At 31.3% G+C, this 15,606-nt stretch overlaps 3 protein-coding genes across 3 annotated transcripts; all 3 read right to left on the minus strand.

Moving 5' to 3' along the window:
- Window positions 1-1,357: 1,357 nt before the first annotated feature.
- On the minus strand, window positions 1,358-3,587 carry LOC25495181 (bidirectional sugar transporter SWEET5). The gene is made up of 6 exons (XM_013595361.1): window positions 3,545-3,587; window positions 3,333-3,369; window positions 2,986-3,235; window positions 2,340-2,489; window positions 1,630-1,752; window positions 1,358-1,477 (listed from the first exon to the last, which is right to left on the minus strand). Exons 1-6 carry the CDS (start codon window positions 3,585-3,587, stop codon window positions 1,358-1,360), a joined length of 723 nt encoding a protein of 240 aa, XP_013450815.1.
- A 1,257-nt stretch (window positions 3,588-4,844) lies between these two features.
- On the minus strand, window positions 4,845-9,830 carry LOC25495182 (caltractin). The gene is made up of 8 exons (XM_013595363.3): window positions 9,702-9,830; window positions 7,835-7,891; window positions 7,368-7,491; window positions 7,239-7,275; window positions 7,123-7,150; window positions 6,710-6,862; window positions 6,532-6,634; window positions 4,845-5,104 (listed from the first exon to the last, which is right to left on the minus strand). The coding sequence occupies exons 2-8, from the start codon at window positions 7,835-7,837 to the stop codon at window positions 5,040-5,042; spliced, it is 513 nt and encodes a 170-aa protein (XP_013450817.1). The 5' UTR covers window positions 7,838-7,891; window positions 9,702-9,830; the 3' UTR covers window positions 4,845-5,039.
- A 1,495-nt stretch (window positions 9,831-11,325) lies between these two features.
- LOC25495183 (bidirectional sugar transporter SWEET7b) lies at window positions 11,326-13,371 on the minus strand. Its single transcript, XM_013595364.3, has 6 exons — window positions 13,274-13,371; window positions 13,025-13,061; window positions 12,389-12,605; window positions 12,016-12,177; window positions 11,792-11,914; window positions 11,326-11,684 (listed from the first exon to the last, which is right to left on the minus strand). The coding sequence occupies exons 1-6, from the start codon at window positions 13,305-13,307 to the stop codon at window positions 11,556-11,558; spliced, it is 702 nt and encodes a 233-aa protein (XP_013450818.1). The 5' UTR covers window positions 13,308-13,371; the 3' UTR covers window positions 11,326-11,555.
- Between the last annotated feature and the right edge of the window lie 2,235 nt (window positions 13,372-15,606).

Consider the following 15,606-nt stretch of genomic DNA (forward strand, 5'->3'; position numbering starts at 1 on the left):
TATAGTAGATATATAAGTCAATTTTATTATTTTATGATAATACAAAATTTAATTAATTTTGTTTTCATGTGTTCTCTTCGAGGTGAGTTTTTTGCGAAACAATTTATAAAGATTCAAACTTTGGTTCTCCGTGTCTGTGTCTGAAAAACTAGTAGCTCCTTCGAGAAATGGATTTTAATTTTATCATCTGAAAAATGATATTTACAATTATTTCGTTACACGTCCAACTTTTTTCATGTTTGCTCAAAATTGCAATAGCTTTTGCACGATAAATCACATTCTTGAGACTTATCAAGAAGCTAGCAATCGGGTCTAAGAAAATATTTGGGACTTCCTTCTACGATGATGGGGAGGAATAAAAAAGGCTATTTTAACTTACCTAAAGAGATCAAGGTTTCTTTCAAAAGCAAGTAAATATGTGCTAATTAAATCAATCACTCAAGTTATACCTTCATATTGTATGAATTATTTTCTTATTCCGAATTCTTTTCTAGAAGAAATTAAGAGGATTTTAGACTCCTTCTATTGGGGTTTGAAGAAAAATGGGGCATCAATTGGCTAAAATGGGATAAGATGAAAATGGCTTGAGCTTTTGGGATCTCGAAGGGTTTACCCTTACCATATTGGGCAAACAAGGATGGAAGGTTCTCACAAAATCTTCCCCTATTTTTTACTAGAGTTCTCAAAGTAAAATATTACCCTTAAAATGATATTTTGGCCGCCAAACTCACCCATAATCCAAGCTACACTTGAAAGAGATTATGGAGCACTACTCCATTGTTAGCACTTGGTTATAGGTGTAGAATCAAAGATGAAAGAGATATTAATGTGTATTATGATCATAACGAGTCAAATGCAATTGCTCGTGAAATTTAAATAAGTCAAACTCGAGTTAAATAAAATGTTTGTTTTAAATTTGAGTTAAGCTTCAAGCTAGATCAATTATTATCGAGTACTTTTAATTTCAGACGAGTTCGAGTCGACTCATTTCCAATCCTAAACACAATTAAGATAGTTGGATTTTATTCGTATTAGTTGATTGTTAGTTAGAATTTTCTTTTAAAAGAGGATTGGTTAGAATTAGTTACTCAATTAGTTAGTTTAGTTGAACGCTATAAATAGAAGTATTATGTACACAAATCACCATCTTTTCATCAATATAATTTCCAATAAATTTTACTTTCATTTGAGCTATAAAGTTCTTTTATCTCTTTTTTTTCTCCTAATACTTCAATATTCTAATAGTCACAACAAACGTGAGTCTGACATAACCAATATAAACATTTACATTCAAACACATAAGCTCCAAAATGTGGACTCAAACACATAATTAGCCTATTTATACTATAACTACAGCCTAGACAGCTGAATCTGAATCATGATTAGCATCATCATTCTTATTTTCTCCCTTGCACCAAAAATAAACATATAATATGAGCTGAACAAAACCTGAGATTGCTCCAATACCATTGCTGACCTAAAATATTCAATACCAATGTATATTAATTAACAATGGGTTAATTAAAAATATTCCATCCAATTGAACTACAATTATCAACTCACAATATATATATATATATATATATATATATATATATATATATATATATATATATATATAATAATTACCAGGAGATAAATGTCGAAGGGGTTGATGAGAGCATATGTTGTCCAACACAATCCATTAAGAAAGATAGCCAGAGAGGGCAAGAATGGCATGTATTTCACACTCTTTGTTTTTATAACATTTTCCTGTTCATTATATGTAACATAACATAAAAATTAGTTTGGAGTGAAATTATACTTTACAAATAAGAGTTTAATTATTACTCAAAAAAAACGATTTAATTTATGTGTAAATCTAATACGCACTGTTAAAAAATGGTCCAAAGGTGGACTAATATCAACTTTAGAAAAAAAAATATAACAATAAAAAATGGAGAGCATATGTAATATTTTATTAAAATAGAAAATTTATCTTTAGACTGAATCCATATTAGATGTCCTTTTAATTTATTTTCAACAATTAATCGTGTAAAATTTTTTTACACAAATATTTAATCAAATCTCACCTTTAAGATATATAAGATAAGATATTATTTTCCAAAATACCAATGAAAATATATCTATGAAGTAATATGTGATTGAATGTAGGTGTAAATTCTTTTTTTATTTATTTTTTTGAAAAACAATTTTTCATTTTTAAAGGATAGAAATTATATTCTTTAATAAACTTCAACTCCTAATTTTTTTGACAAAACTTCAATTCATAATTGAATAAAAATTTATGACTATACATAATATATAAAATTAAGAATGGGATATAGAAGTTTACTTACCATCACGGCAAGAGGAGAGACATACATTATTACGTTCAAGAAATTAAAAATAATACCAACCACTAAAGACCTCTTGTTAGTGTCATCTAGTGTAAACATTGTTACAAGAACGACGAAGCCAAAGAAAAAAGCCTTATTAATGAGAAGTTCCTGAAATTAGGGTAAAATAATAGTGAGTATAGAGAAGAATAGGAATGGCTAAATTATCAAAAATCCTATCAACTCTTAAACATTCAATCAAGCAACTTCGTTTTTGTTGGGACTTCAAATTAGTTAGGTAATCGGGAAAATTATTATAACTCTAAGTGACACTGTTAATTGTCATTGTAAATTATGACTGATGAGATTTAAACTTTGTCTTATGTTACAATGGTAAATCCTATACGGCCAAATTAACCCAATGGAGTAACCTGCCTTGGAACTCGAGAGGTCGACCTGGTGCTCTCAGTCTCAGGTTTGATTCTCATAGAATTAAAAAAATGTGTTAGCCAACCTTTACTTGATCCCTCAGCAAGCGGGTATTAGTTTTACGTTGTTTGCATGGGAACACTCCGTGAGTAGCCAACTATTGTCCTAAATTAATTCAATAAATTTTCATGCATTGATGCATGGCATGCACATAACCATAGTGAAAGTATATACGTACTCTTCCTTCGTTGTTGGCACATATATAAAATATGGTAATATAGAAGAATCCCAAAACAAGTCCAATAACATTGATTATATCAAATGAAAAATTTAATCCAATGACATTGGCGACGACCAAAATTCTGTCTGGGTGCACAAAAGGCAATCCATGGAATACCCAAAATGCACAATTCAACACAATTGCTATGTATGTATCAGACTTGAACTCCTCCACATCCCTTTTCTTTATAATTTTAACCAAAGTTGGACTACAATAATATTCAAATAATTAGTAACCATTAGCTTTATGATACACATATATAATTTCAAGAAAACAAAGTAAACATAGAAAGAGAGTTTAATTACATTGGTGAGAGCAACAATCCGAAATAGATAACATTTCCTGCATTGAAATTTGATACAAAACATTGATTAAAAAATGTCAAAAGGAAAATTTTCATGCATGAATCAATTAACATAAAAAGTTAAAATTATTCTTCATGCATGCAAAAATCGATTAACATAAAAAGTTAATTATTCTTCATATGCATGAATTGATTATAATGCCAACAAAATACCTATAAGGCCAACAACGTCACGAACTATTAAAGCGTTCACCATTTTTTTTTTTTTTTTGGTACAAATAATACAAAATAGATTACGTCTTGTCAACGATGACGAAGAATATATATATTTTTGTTGAAACTTGGTATCCGACTCAAAACCGAAGAATATTGAAACAAGTGATGATTATATAGAGGTTTTTTCCCCATATTTTTATTTTGTTTAAAGAACTATACTAAATAAACTAATTATGTTACAACAATAAAGAACAATAAAACTAATTAATCAAGAACTCAACTTAATAAAAACACCACGAAAACATTATATTACAACTGAAAAGAACAACCTCGAGATGGGTAAGACCCAACTCCCAGTTATAAGCCATGTTTATAATTATCTTTAAAATATGTTGTTTGTTTTTGAAAAATAGTAATTTTTTGTGATCATCATCACATATTTACTTTTTGGTTTTAACTTGTTTTTGTTTTTGTAAAACCTGTATGTATAATTGGAATTTTAGTTGCTTTTTTATTTTTTTCATAAACTCTTTAAGATAATTTACAAAAACAGCTTATATAAAAGAAAAAAAACACTAATTTCATATATATATATACACACCCAATTTTTTTTTAAATAAGGGCTTATATATAAACATGTATATCAAATTCGAGTTAAATTGCATGCAAAGTTTGATCTACGGTTGATTTGATTCGAGTGGAATCACAACTAACTCGTCAAACTCGGTTAGATATAGACAAATTTACCAATTTACACCTTTTTAAAAATTAACCTCAAATCTCAATTATTACTCAACTCGTGATGCTTAGACAAGTTTTAAACAAGTCTATTGAATCTATTTCTTTTCCCATAATTTTATCATTTCTTCAACTTGCTGAAACGGTGCAGTGGATTATCTATTGGAGAGATGCATATAGAACTCTACAAAAGAAAAACATCACACACTCATGACAATGTTGTACAAAATACATTACATTTATTGTATTAAAGATACTTTGTGGATTTGGTTTGTTCATTGGGAGGGTAGGAGGACTGATCTTAGTTATTCACAATGGTGCTGCTTTGGGAAGAAAGAAAAAAAAAATCGACTTTCGTATTTGATCTTGAGCCCTTTGGGAAATGGATATATGTTCCTAGTTGTTGTGTTGTGCCTATTGAAAATTTATAATTGAGATACTATAGTTACTATATCATTATTTGGTATGGTTGACATGTCTCTATTCAATTGTTACCACTAGGGAAGGTTGAAATAGGGTAATTTGTTTAGGGAATAAATTGGTGCATTGTTGATAGGGATACCTTGAATGCATACATCAATGATCATAGATAACACAATCTGATAACATTGGGTTAATATTTCTTATCAAAATAAATAACATTTGATTCATCATTCCTACAATTTGCACAAAGCACAAGTACAACTTCATCTTATTTTTCTATAAATAGAGTGAAGCCAAACAAAGGTAGATTACTCCATGTACATATGACTGACTAGTGACGGAAGCTTGTTCGGTTCATCATCATTATGAATTCCTCCGGATCAACCTCTCGATCATCTGCATGTTGTAAAACCAAAAATTTTGCGTAAAAATATCTCACATGCATTGGAAGAAATTACCAAGAATCAAATATAGGCAGTGCAAAAATATGAGAAAATCTACAGTTAAAAAAGAATGTAAAGTTTTATATCGCACACTTAACATTTATATTACAAAATTTATCATACAGCAAACATGGACTGCAACTAAGGTGGACAGTCTTATAGGTGGTCTACAATGGACTGTAATTTCTAACTGCTACATTAATCTTTAAATTGCAGTTCGACTAAACCTAACTGTGGATGCTCTTCATGGTGCCGACGGAGGAAAGGCCATAGCAATTCTCGGTGGTCATTTGGTGGTTTTAGGTAAAAATTAAGTGTGGAGGGGTGCACAGTGTGAGATATAGAGTGATTTAAGGTTGTAGCTGTTGCTAGCAAACAAGAGAATAGTATAACATGTTGAACTCTCCGTAAGAACTATGAAACCGATGCAACACTTTAGTTTTGAAATAACAAACTACTCTTTTTTCAATAAATACTGCTGTATATACAACTTAAATAGTTTATTCAAGTATATTCAAAATATGATCCACCCATATGCCTCCTTACCCTTCCTTTACATATTGACTAACATCAGGTACAAACAAACAATCACAACAAACTCCTATATAATCATTCAAAAATACCCCTAGGTCCGCCATTGCCGGAACATCTTCACCAGACCCATAGGATGAGACCGGTGCACGAGTATTCGCATCCATGGTTAAACGGTAACCCTACATCCTCACTAACACTAACTCTCAAATTGTCAGAGTAACTGACTAGTGACTATTGACCAACTAATTAGCACCCTATTCTGCCTTGTTAGCCAGCTGTGGCTCATGTCCAACACCACATCATGTGTTTTGTACCCAAAAAAGTGTAAATGCCAGGTGATATGGTTGTAAACCTGTTATTCACTAATCTTTAACTCAGTTTTCTCCATTTACCTTTGTTTTCCACTGCTCACATATGTATACACTTGGCAGTAGTGGGTTTCATTTCAGACCGAAGATATTGACCAAAACTGTTATCCTTAAATGAGGGAAGGGAGCCGATAAAAAGATATAATTTCAAATAAACAAGAGCACAAAGGCAAAGGAAGTCACTATTTCCTACACAATGGCTCTGCTAACAAAAAACTAATTATGGTAAAAAGCAACGTCAAGCACGAAAACTAAAAACAAGATCAGTGCATGCTTTACTTTCAAAGCAGAAAAATACAGGTTTTAAGTTCAAAGTAATGACAGTATATTCATATACAAACAAAACTATGTGTGCATAACCTAAAGCAAAAATATCTCCACCCAGTTCACTACATAATGCAATACAAATAAACTATGTCAGATGTACAGGTTTTACTAAAAAAAAAGAGCTACCGAGGATATGACTGTGGTAACTTACTATTTTGGTCAGCTTCTTCAACCATCACTTGAATCTCTCTATCAGTGAAATTTTCACCAAGCTCTTTTGCAATGCGCTTGATGTCTGTTACAGATATCTTACCCTGCAATGACCACAAATATGCAGTGAGAATCAAGAAGAAACAAAACTAATGATGTATAGGAATGACGATCTTCACATTTTTGTCTTGATCAATGATATGGAAAGCTTTCATGAGCTCCTCTTTAGTGTCCCTTTCTCCTATTTTGGCCGTCATCATGTGCTCAAATTCATCATAGTCGATTGCTCCACTTCCATCCTTGTCCACATCTGCTATCATTTGCTCAATTTGCTGAAATGGCACAGTGGATTATGTATTAGAGAAAGGCATATAGAACTATAACAAAGAATGGTATCACAAAATCCTGACAATGTAGTACATAATTCATTGTTATTCTACAATCACATTTTATCAGCCACTGAATTCCTATCTCCGAATAAGGAGAAGAACAACCAAAGCTAAATGCTAAAACAATAAAAGAGGAGGGGTAGGGAAAGTTTAACTTCAATCGTATGAAAAATGAATGAATGTACTATGATATTATATAATACCTCTTCTGTCATCTCAAATCCAAGGGCCCTGCAAAGATAAGATGTATGTTATGAAAACAACATAGAAAATTAATTAATATGACAAACATTTTTGACCTTATGAATAAAAACAATACCTCATGGCAACATTCAGCTCCTTAGCATCAATAGTACCTAAAAATCATCAAAGTCAAAGTATTAGCATAAAGGGGAAATAATATTATTGACTATATTGTGACTTTGATGGTAAAGTGAATTTATAATACCTGAGCCATCAGTATCGAATAACTCAAAAGCTTCCTTGATCTCCTGTCTCTTCTGAGGCGTCAAGTGGTGTCGAGCTCTTTGTTTATTGTTGAACCTCCTGGACTCCCCTCTAAGTATAGATGACTAATACGGAAATTGCATGTCAAAAGAGAGTCAATGATTGTTTCATGAATTTTTTTCTCAACCATTTATGTGATACAATCAAATAACAGGAACCTACTCATATAGAGAGATACTAAAAAGTAATAGTTTGGAAATTTTAATAATGAAAAAAGAGTTAAAAAAAACAAAAGACGCACAAGAAATACAAGCAACTCAGAGTGGTGAGACATTAGATTAAAAATGTTGATCAAGAATAATGTAGAAAATTAATTGAATCAAGTAGTGGATAAGATTAACAGTTAGTTATAAAATTCGAAAGGGAATTGTTGAGACAAAGGAAAGATTAGAGAAGAGGGCATCATACCATTGTTGTTTGAGCTGGGGCACCAATTCACAACCACAATTGGCAATAAATTTAAACCTACAAAAACATAGTACCTTATCAATTTTAAGAAATAACATTGCAGGAATAGAAGATATTGGTCAATTACAACTTTCTTTTCAATAAAAAACAACATCAAACATCTAAACATCTTTAACCGCTCCTCAAACTGAAGGAGAAGATGGAGTTGAACTAGTGATATCAGATTCTGATTTCACCGAGAGCATCATGACTTATGTATATTTGATATTTGAAATGTTGGCCGATATATTATAATGTACACTTGAAGTGCGTATGTATGCAGATGCAATGCATAGAGAACAAATTGAATGACACCCAGGCAAAAAATTTGACAATTGACGCAAATGTACTACTTGCTAGAACTAGACAACAGTCTTGACAACTTGTGCCACTGAATTCATGAGATGAAGTAGTGTATATGTGTATATCAGCAAAAAAGAACAGGTAGTAAGAAACTCAAAGAAATGGCAACGAATGAGATAATGGGTTTTTCAATAGGCATGATATAATGAGAATTGAGAGTGGAGACACAAGCACACACAACTCAAGCTGTGCGTCAGTCTTAGAGAATCAAAATTTGATATCCCTAGTACAAAATTTTCATGTGAAAGGGTTCATATCCCGTTTTATTTATATCTTATTCGCAAGAATGGTTTCTAAAGAAAAAGCTTAGGTGCATTCCTTAGTTAAGAAGCATACAAAAAATGCATAATTTTCTCAAAGTTTGTTATTATCACAAAAAAATGTCTTTTAAGTTAAGAATCATACGAAAAACACCTACAGAAATGCACCTAAGTTTTGTTCGGGTTCTAAAACACAACATGGTGGTGCAAATGTAACTAAATGACAAAAAGCTGAGTTTTTTAATCTGAATCCAATAAAGTAGTTTCAGCATTGTTAAATTGCTGTTCTATTAAAGATAAAAAAATGTTTAAGGACTACAACAAACACATAAGAGCCATTCAGTAGTGCATGCAACATGAGTGACAAAAACATGGTAAAGTTCCTAAAATCCCACATAATACTGTTTGTGCCCGATTGCTAATTTCACATAACCCTAAAATTGGAAGTATATTTCTTATCCTTTACACGTATACATCAACAACAACCAAGCCTTATCGCACCAAGTGAGTCGGCTACATGAAACAAACACTGCCATAATGTTCTATCATATCCCTACCCAACTCATTAATCTCTAGATCCTTCTTAATAGTTTCTCTTATAACTTTTTTAGGTCTTCCTCTTCGGCTCTGCCTCTAGTGATTTGCTACCTATGAAGCACGGATACAGACACAGACACCGAACACGACACATACACTAACACGCCGACACAACTAATAATTTGAAAAAATCACGTAATTCAGTGTAATTACAAGTGTCGAATTGAATATGCTCAGGCGAATATACAAACGCCTTGTTTAGAGTGACTTATTTGAGTTTATCTATTGGTATAAGTTTTGTGAGACCGTTCAAGAGTACTTATGAAAACAACTAAAGAAATCTTGGTAAGTTGTTTTCGGCTTATTTTCTTACATTCTTAAACAAAATCACATTTCACAATTGTAATTTTTCTTTCATTGATTATGATTGTTTTTTAATTGATTAGATGATTTAATCTCATTTCACAATGATTATACAAATTACCAAATTATTCAATTCTAATACAAAATCAATCAATAAGAAAAAGAAAAAAGGAACAACACATAATAGTCTTCAAATCTTATATCATTGAAGAATAATAAGCGTGAATTAACAGAACTAGTAACGAAATCATGGGTGACAAGGTATGAATCGAAAGAGAAATTAGAAAGAAACATTAGAAGGTTACCGGAGATAAGGATTCCGTCGCCGGAGATTGCCGGAGATATGAGATTTGCGTCGCCGGAGAGATAAAGGAGTTGAGGGTTCGCGTCAAGTTTAGGGAAAACATTTTAATATTTTGAGTTTAAAAGAAAGAATTAAGAGATTCTATCCAAAAAAAAAAAAAAAGAAGAATTAAGAGATTATTTTTAAAGATTTTTTTTAAAAATATGAAGCTATTTTTGTTTACTTTCGTACAATTTTTTTTTTTTTTTTTTCAAAAGTCAAAATGAAATTATATGACAATGCAGTGCCTAAAGCACAAGGTGTGCCATAGAGACTACTACAAGAACCAAGAGTTACAACAAAACAACCAATCCAACAGAGCTACATGAGCCTATACCCAAACACACAAGAGGACATGACCACCACTGTTGAGTACCAAACACAAAAGTAAAGTAGTTATTTTTAGCTTTCAACCAAGCTAAGGACAACAATTTGACCTTGTCTAACAAACGGGGAATGAGAGTTATTACATTATTAAACAGACGATTATTTCGTTCATTCCACACAACCCAGGCACAGAGAAGCCAAATAAGTTGCATAAAAGAACGTCTAGCACCACCTGTCAAATAAGTAAACTGAAGAAAATGGTCAGATAAATTATCAGCATCCACCCCCGAGCAACCAATCCAATCACGCACCATATGTCAAAGCGAACCAAAAGTGTTACACAACAAAAAGAGATGTTGGGCCGTTTCCGAATGACCGCAACCAGCGACACATAAGGACATGTCATTCGATAACACCCGTCGAGCAATCAAATTAGTCTTTGTCGGTAAACGATCTTGGAGGAGTCTCCAAGCAAAAACTGAAATCTTCAAGGGAACCTGTTTGTACCACACCAACTCCGCAACAGTAGTCGCACCAGAGTGATCCTGAGAGGTTAGCACATGATAAGCACCACTAATAGTGTATCCATTTGACGGAGTAGGAAGCCAAACCAATCTATCTGAAACATTCGGAAATAATAGAACATCAAGAAGTAAAGCCCTACACTCCGCTAACATCTCCACCTCCATATTTAAGGTTCAAACTCCAGCCACGCATACATTATACAATATTATATTAATTGAGCTAAAAAAAATCTATAATGTTTTTCAAAAAGTTTGATTTTTCTTTTAGGGGCAAAAGTTTGATTATGTTGCTACAAAACTTTTGATCAATTTTATCCTGTACTTCACTTTTTTCGTAATTTTATCACTTTAACAAATAAAATAATGTTTACAAAAAATTAAATAATTGAGTTTTTATACTATAAAAGGGGTAATGTTTAAATGGTTGGCAAGACAAAATTAATTGGTGATTTTTTTTTGAAGGAAAATTAATTGGTGATTATATTTATCAAACGAGAAGGATGTATCAAAATACTCAATACTCCTACAAAAGGTGGGTATCTGACCAAAAGGAAATTGAATAAGAATTAGAAACCTAATAGGACAAATCAACGTTTGAATTCTGAATGTGAGAAGCAACCATTTAATACTTCACACTCTTCAAATAACTTTACTTTCCATCAAGGAAACATATACAAGATTGTTAGTTATATCCAACAAAACCTTGTAATACAAGATTGTTTAACAATGTATAATATGCTTATAAGAAGTTGCTTGGGATATATATCTAAAAAATGTGAATCATGGTTCTGAAAAATTATCTATAAATTCAATGAAACTTGAAAAGTAAAGAATAGCCAATCCTTCTCAATTATATGCATGTCTAACATGCATATTGTAAAAGAAATCACCTAGATAAAACCTCTAATAAAATTTGTAATGTCATCCTAATTTGAAAATTGAAAAAAAGAAGTGCCATAATCAGATCAGACTGCAGTCACAACTGGAGCTGGACCACCCTTATCATCATCAATCTGATTATCTCCCCTGCACCAGTAATAGCCATATAGTATGAGCTGAACAGTTCCAGAGATTACTCCAATACCATTGCTGATCTGCAGTAGTCAGTGAAAGTGTATATTAATTAATATGGGTTAAGTATAAATCATTCATCCAATTATTAACTCACAAGTCACAACAATACTATAGGAATATAAATTACCAGAACATAAAGGTCAAAGGGATGGAGCAGAGCATATGTTGTCCAGCAAAGTCCATTGAGGAAGTTAAACACAGAGAGCCAGAATGGCATGTATTTCACACTCTTAGTCGTTATAACCTTTTTCTGTTGATCATATCATATGTAACAAGTTTAGAGAAAATACTTTATAAGATACAGTATAATTCATATCTGAATATAAAGTTATTGGAATAGAAGTTACTTACCATGATTGTAAGAGGAGAAATATACATCAATATGTTGAAGACATCACAAACAATACCAACAATTAAAGACCTGCCGGTAGTGCCATGAAATACCAACATTGTTATCAGAACAATGGCAGCAAAGAAAATAGCCTCAAGGAGAAGCCAAAACCCCATATCCTTCTGAAATTAGAGAAAAAAAAAGTAGTGAGTAGCAGAAGAATATAAATGGTTACATTAACAAGTGACAATATTTATCATTTTACACAACCATCTCTTAAGTATAAAGATAAAACTTATGCGAATAATAACACATCATGAACTTAATTAGGTGATAGAAAGAAAAAACAGAACATTCGAAAATGCCATAATCATAGTGTGAAAGCATACATACCCTTCCTTTCTTGTTGGCATAGATAAAATAGATGGTAAGATAGACAATCATGAAAACAAGTCCAACACCATTGATGGTGACGACCAAAAGGCTGTTTGGGTGCACAAAAGGCATTCCATAGAATACCCAAAATGCACAATTCAGCAGAGTTGCTAAGTATGGATGAGACTTGAACTCCTCCACATCCTTCTTCTTTATAATGGTATAGAAAGTTGGGCTGCAATTCATTCAAATAATTCATTAGTAGTATGTTATAGAAAGTTGAAGAGCCAAAAAAATCAATAGTTAACATCGTTATTTTATTGAAGCTTTTAAGACTAATAGTGTAAGTGTATGTTTTTGAAGTTTATCTTTAAAAAAATCAGGATGAGTTTGATGAAATCACTGTGACATTGTTATTTAATTTTATTGAAACTTCTAAAAATCAGTTTTTCCGAAATTAGATTATATTCAAACTCATCGTTGATCTAAATATAGCTGGTATACTTAGGTTGATTCTTTCGTTAAAATAGAATAAAATACCACAAAATCATAATAATAATAATAAAAGTCACAAATAGTAACGATTCAAAATTATATTCACGTAAACAACAAAACAAAGTAATAAATAGAGAAAGAGAGAGTTTAATTAGTTACCCTGGTGCGAAGAACAGTCCAAACGAGATAACATTCCCTTCATTCAAAATTTCAGAAAAAAATCAATCAGAAACATGTATGATTAATCGATTAACACAAAAAGCTAAAATCAATCGTAACTGAACTAAAAACTTCAAAAATCGATTATCAGAAAAAGTTAAAATTATACTTTATGCATGCATGCATGATAATCGATTATGATAAAAAGTTAAAATAAACTGAAAAGAGAAGAAGAAGTGATTAACAAACCTATGATACCAACAATGGTACGAAGATTCACCATTTTTTCTGCACAAAGAATGCGAAACAGAAAACACACTGAAAGAGGAGAGAGAGAAAGAGAGAGTGGAAAGTGTGAGCGTAGAAGAAGAGTGAGACTATATGCTTATATAGTGTTTTTGTTGCTTGAATAAAAAGTTTGTTGTCATTATCTTTAGTGATAGTTTGTTGCGATTATCTTTAGTGATAGTTTGTTTTTTTTTTTTTTTGTTTTGTTTTTAAATTTGAAGTTATCTATTTATTTGAAAATTGGATTAGCTCGACTACACGCATTCATATTGTTACTAATTGCTAAATTATCATATTGAAATCGGATGATTCAAATATATATATTTTTTTAAATTATAAGTTATCTTTTATTTATTTTTTTGGTAGATAGACGAAATGGCAAAGCCATTATAAAACTCACACACACAAGTGGAGGTACCGGGGTTCGAACCCCGATCATGGCATCCGGCCTAACAATTTCGGCATTTTAGCAGTTGAGCTACGACTTCTGGATTTATAAGTTATCTCTTTATTATTATGAAAATTGGATTAACAAGACCGCATGTGTTCATGCAGTTTATAATTGCTGAATCGTTTGATTGAAATCGAACGGTTCAAATATTAAACAAATATTAATTTTTTTAAATATTAAAAATGTTAATTAATTTTTTTGAATAATCTAACCTCTATTAAATAGTTATACAGTCATCCCACTTATTTACCCCAGACATTTCACTTATTCACCTTTTTTCAATTATAGTCACTAGGCTACTTGATAAAAAAATAAAAAAAAAGTTATACAGTCATCGACGAGGTGAATGCGTGTAGAATAAATCTATATTTATTTATTTTTGTTACAAAAGAATATCCATTATTATTTATTTATTTTGGTAAAGAAAATCCATTATATATCAAAATTATTGTTGTTGTTATTTAAGCTCATCCAAATTTAAATTTTTGGCATGAGATAGGCGTGTGTGATGAGAAATTCTCGCTTTAATTCAGTTTCTTTAATTACTTCTTATATATCATCTGTTAGTTTAATTGAATTTAGGATTTATTTTTAATTTTATTTTTAAGGAAATTAAATTTAGGATTTTTAGAGTTTGCATAATTTTGATCCCATAGCGGAAATCTAGTGGCTGATTAATTACATGATGAGATGCTGGCGTGGCAACTAACGTACGTATTAGGCAAAAAAAACAAGCTCAATACTTGTTCTTTTACCTTTTTTTTTTTTTTACAGGAACTAGAGGTTAACGCGAATAAAGGATTTAAGGTCATGTTAAGATAAACGACCTAATTTGCATCATATATATAAGTTATTTTCATAACAAAAAATAAAATAAAGATAAATTAATGTTATATAAACTATGAATTATTTTTACAATCTATCTTGGAGTGCTTATAAAAATAAGTTTCTATCTTGGAATACTTTTAAAAATAAGTTGCAATTTATCAAAATTTTATACACTATTTTCATAAGTTCTTTGAAATAAGTTCATAAATGCTTAGAAAATTTTAAATGGGATAATCTATTAAGACTCTTAAAACTATATGCTTATCTCACTTGCTTATAGTTCTTTTTTTCTTTCTTAGATGCTAATTTGGATTGAGATTGGTAAAATCAAACTATACCTTTAGCTAAACATTTTAGTATAAAAGTATATATGTCACAAAAAATTTGTTAAATTTTAAGTTGGTTCTCGAGAAGTAACACAATCTTCTCTTTTTACGTGGGTTTGAGATCATAGGCAAGACTAAAATAGGTAAGATTAAATGGTAAAATATATGATAAATTAATTTTGAGTTAAATATACTTTTATCTTTCTACCCTATTTTGGAAGGATGCTTGGTTGGAGGGAACACCGCTTGGTTATATGAGTTAGCTGAGAATAAATTAGCCACAATAGTGGATGCATTCGTTAGGATGGGGTGCGGGGAGAGGCGTGAAAGTGGTGTAGGAGGTTGTTTGCATGAAAGGAATGAAGAGCAGGTGAGGAAATGTAGTGAGCTGGTCACATCTATTGTTTTGCAAGACAATGTAGCAGATACGTGGGTTTGAAAGTTCCATTCTTCTAAATGTTATTCAGTGAGGAGCGCTTATAATTACTTGATTGAGGTGGAGGTAAACAATTCATATGACAACAATAACATTCTTTGATTAAAAGTGGTTCCACTAAAAATCTCTCTTTTTGTTTGGAGGTTGTTTGTTAATTGCATCTTCGTTAAAGATAACTTGCACGAGAGGGGGGTTCTTAACTACAATGATCAAATGTGTACATGAGGGTGTGGTGTTAATGAAGATAAGGATC

The sequence above is a fragment of the Medicago truncatula genome, chromosome 6 (assembly GCF_003473485.1).
Source record: "Medicago truncatula cultivar Jemalong A17 chromosome 6, MtrunA17r5.0-ANR, whole genome shotgun sequence".
In the NCBI taxonomy this organism is placed as follows: Eukaryota; Viridiplantae; Streptophyta; class Magnoliopsida; order Fabales; family Fabaceae; genus Medicago; species Medicago truncatula.

Excerpts from the sequence above, each read along its gene's own strand:
- LOC25495181 (XM_013595361.1), bottom strand. The coding sequence starts at position 3,587 with ATGGTGAACGCTTTAATAGTTCGTGACGTTGTTGGCCTTATAG. Across the intron at positions 3,236-3,332 it reads GGATTGTTGCTCTCACCAAT|TCCAACTTTGGTTAAAATTA; the intron begins GTAATTAAACTC and ends ATATTATTGTAG. Across the intron at positions 1,753-2,339 it reads TCTCTCCTCTTGCCGTGATG|GAAAATGTTATAAAAACAAA; the intron begins GTAAGTAAACTT and ends TATAATGAACAG.
- LOC25495182 (XM_013595363.3), bottom strand. Across the intron at positions 7,151-7,238 it reads GAGCTGAATGTTGCCATGAG|GGCCCTTGGATTTGAGATGA; the intron begins GTATTGTTTTTA and ends TTATCTTTGCAG. Across the intron at positions 6,863-7,122 it reads GATTTGAGATGACAGAAGAG|CAAATTGAGCAAATGATAGC; the intron begins GTATTATATAAT and ends GTGCCATTTCAG.
- LOC25495183 (XM_013595364.3), bottom strand. The coding sequence starts at position 13,307 with ATGGTGAATCTTCGTACCATTGTTGGTATCATAG. Across the intron at positions 12,178-12,388 it reads ATGCCAACAAGAAAGGAAGG|AAGGATATGGGGTTTTGGCT; the intron begins GTATGTATGCTT and ends CTCTAATTTCAG. Across the intron at positions 11,915-12,015 it reads TTTCTCCTCTTACAATCATG|AAAAAGGTTATAACGACTAA; the intron begins GTAAGTAACTTC and ends TATGATCAACAG.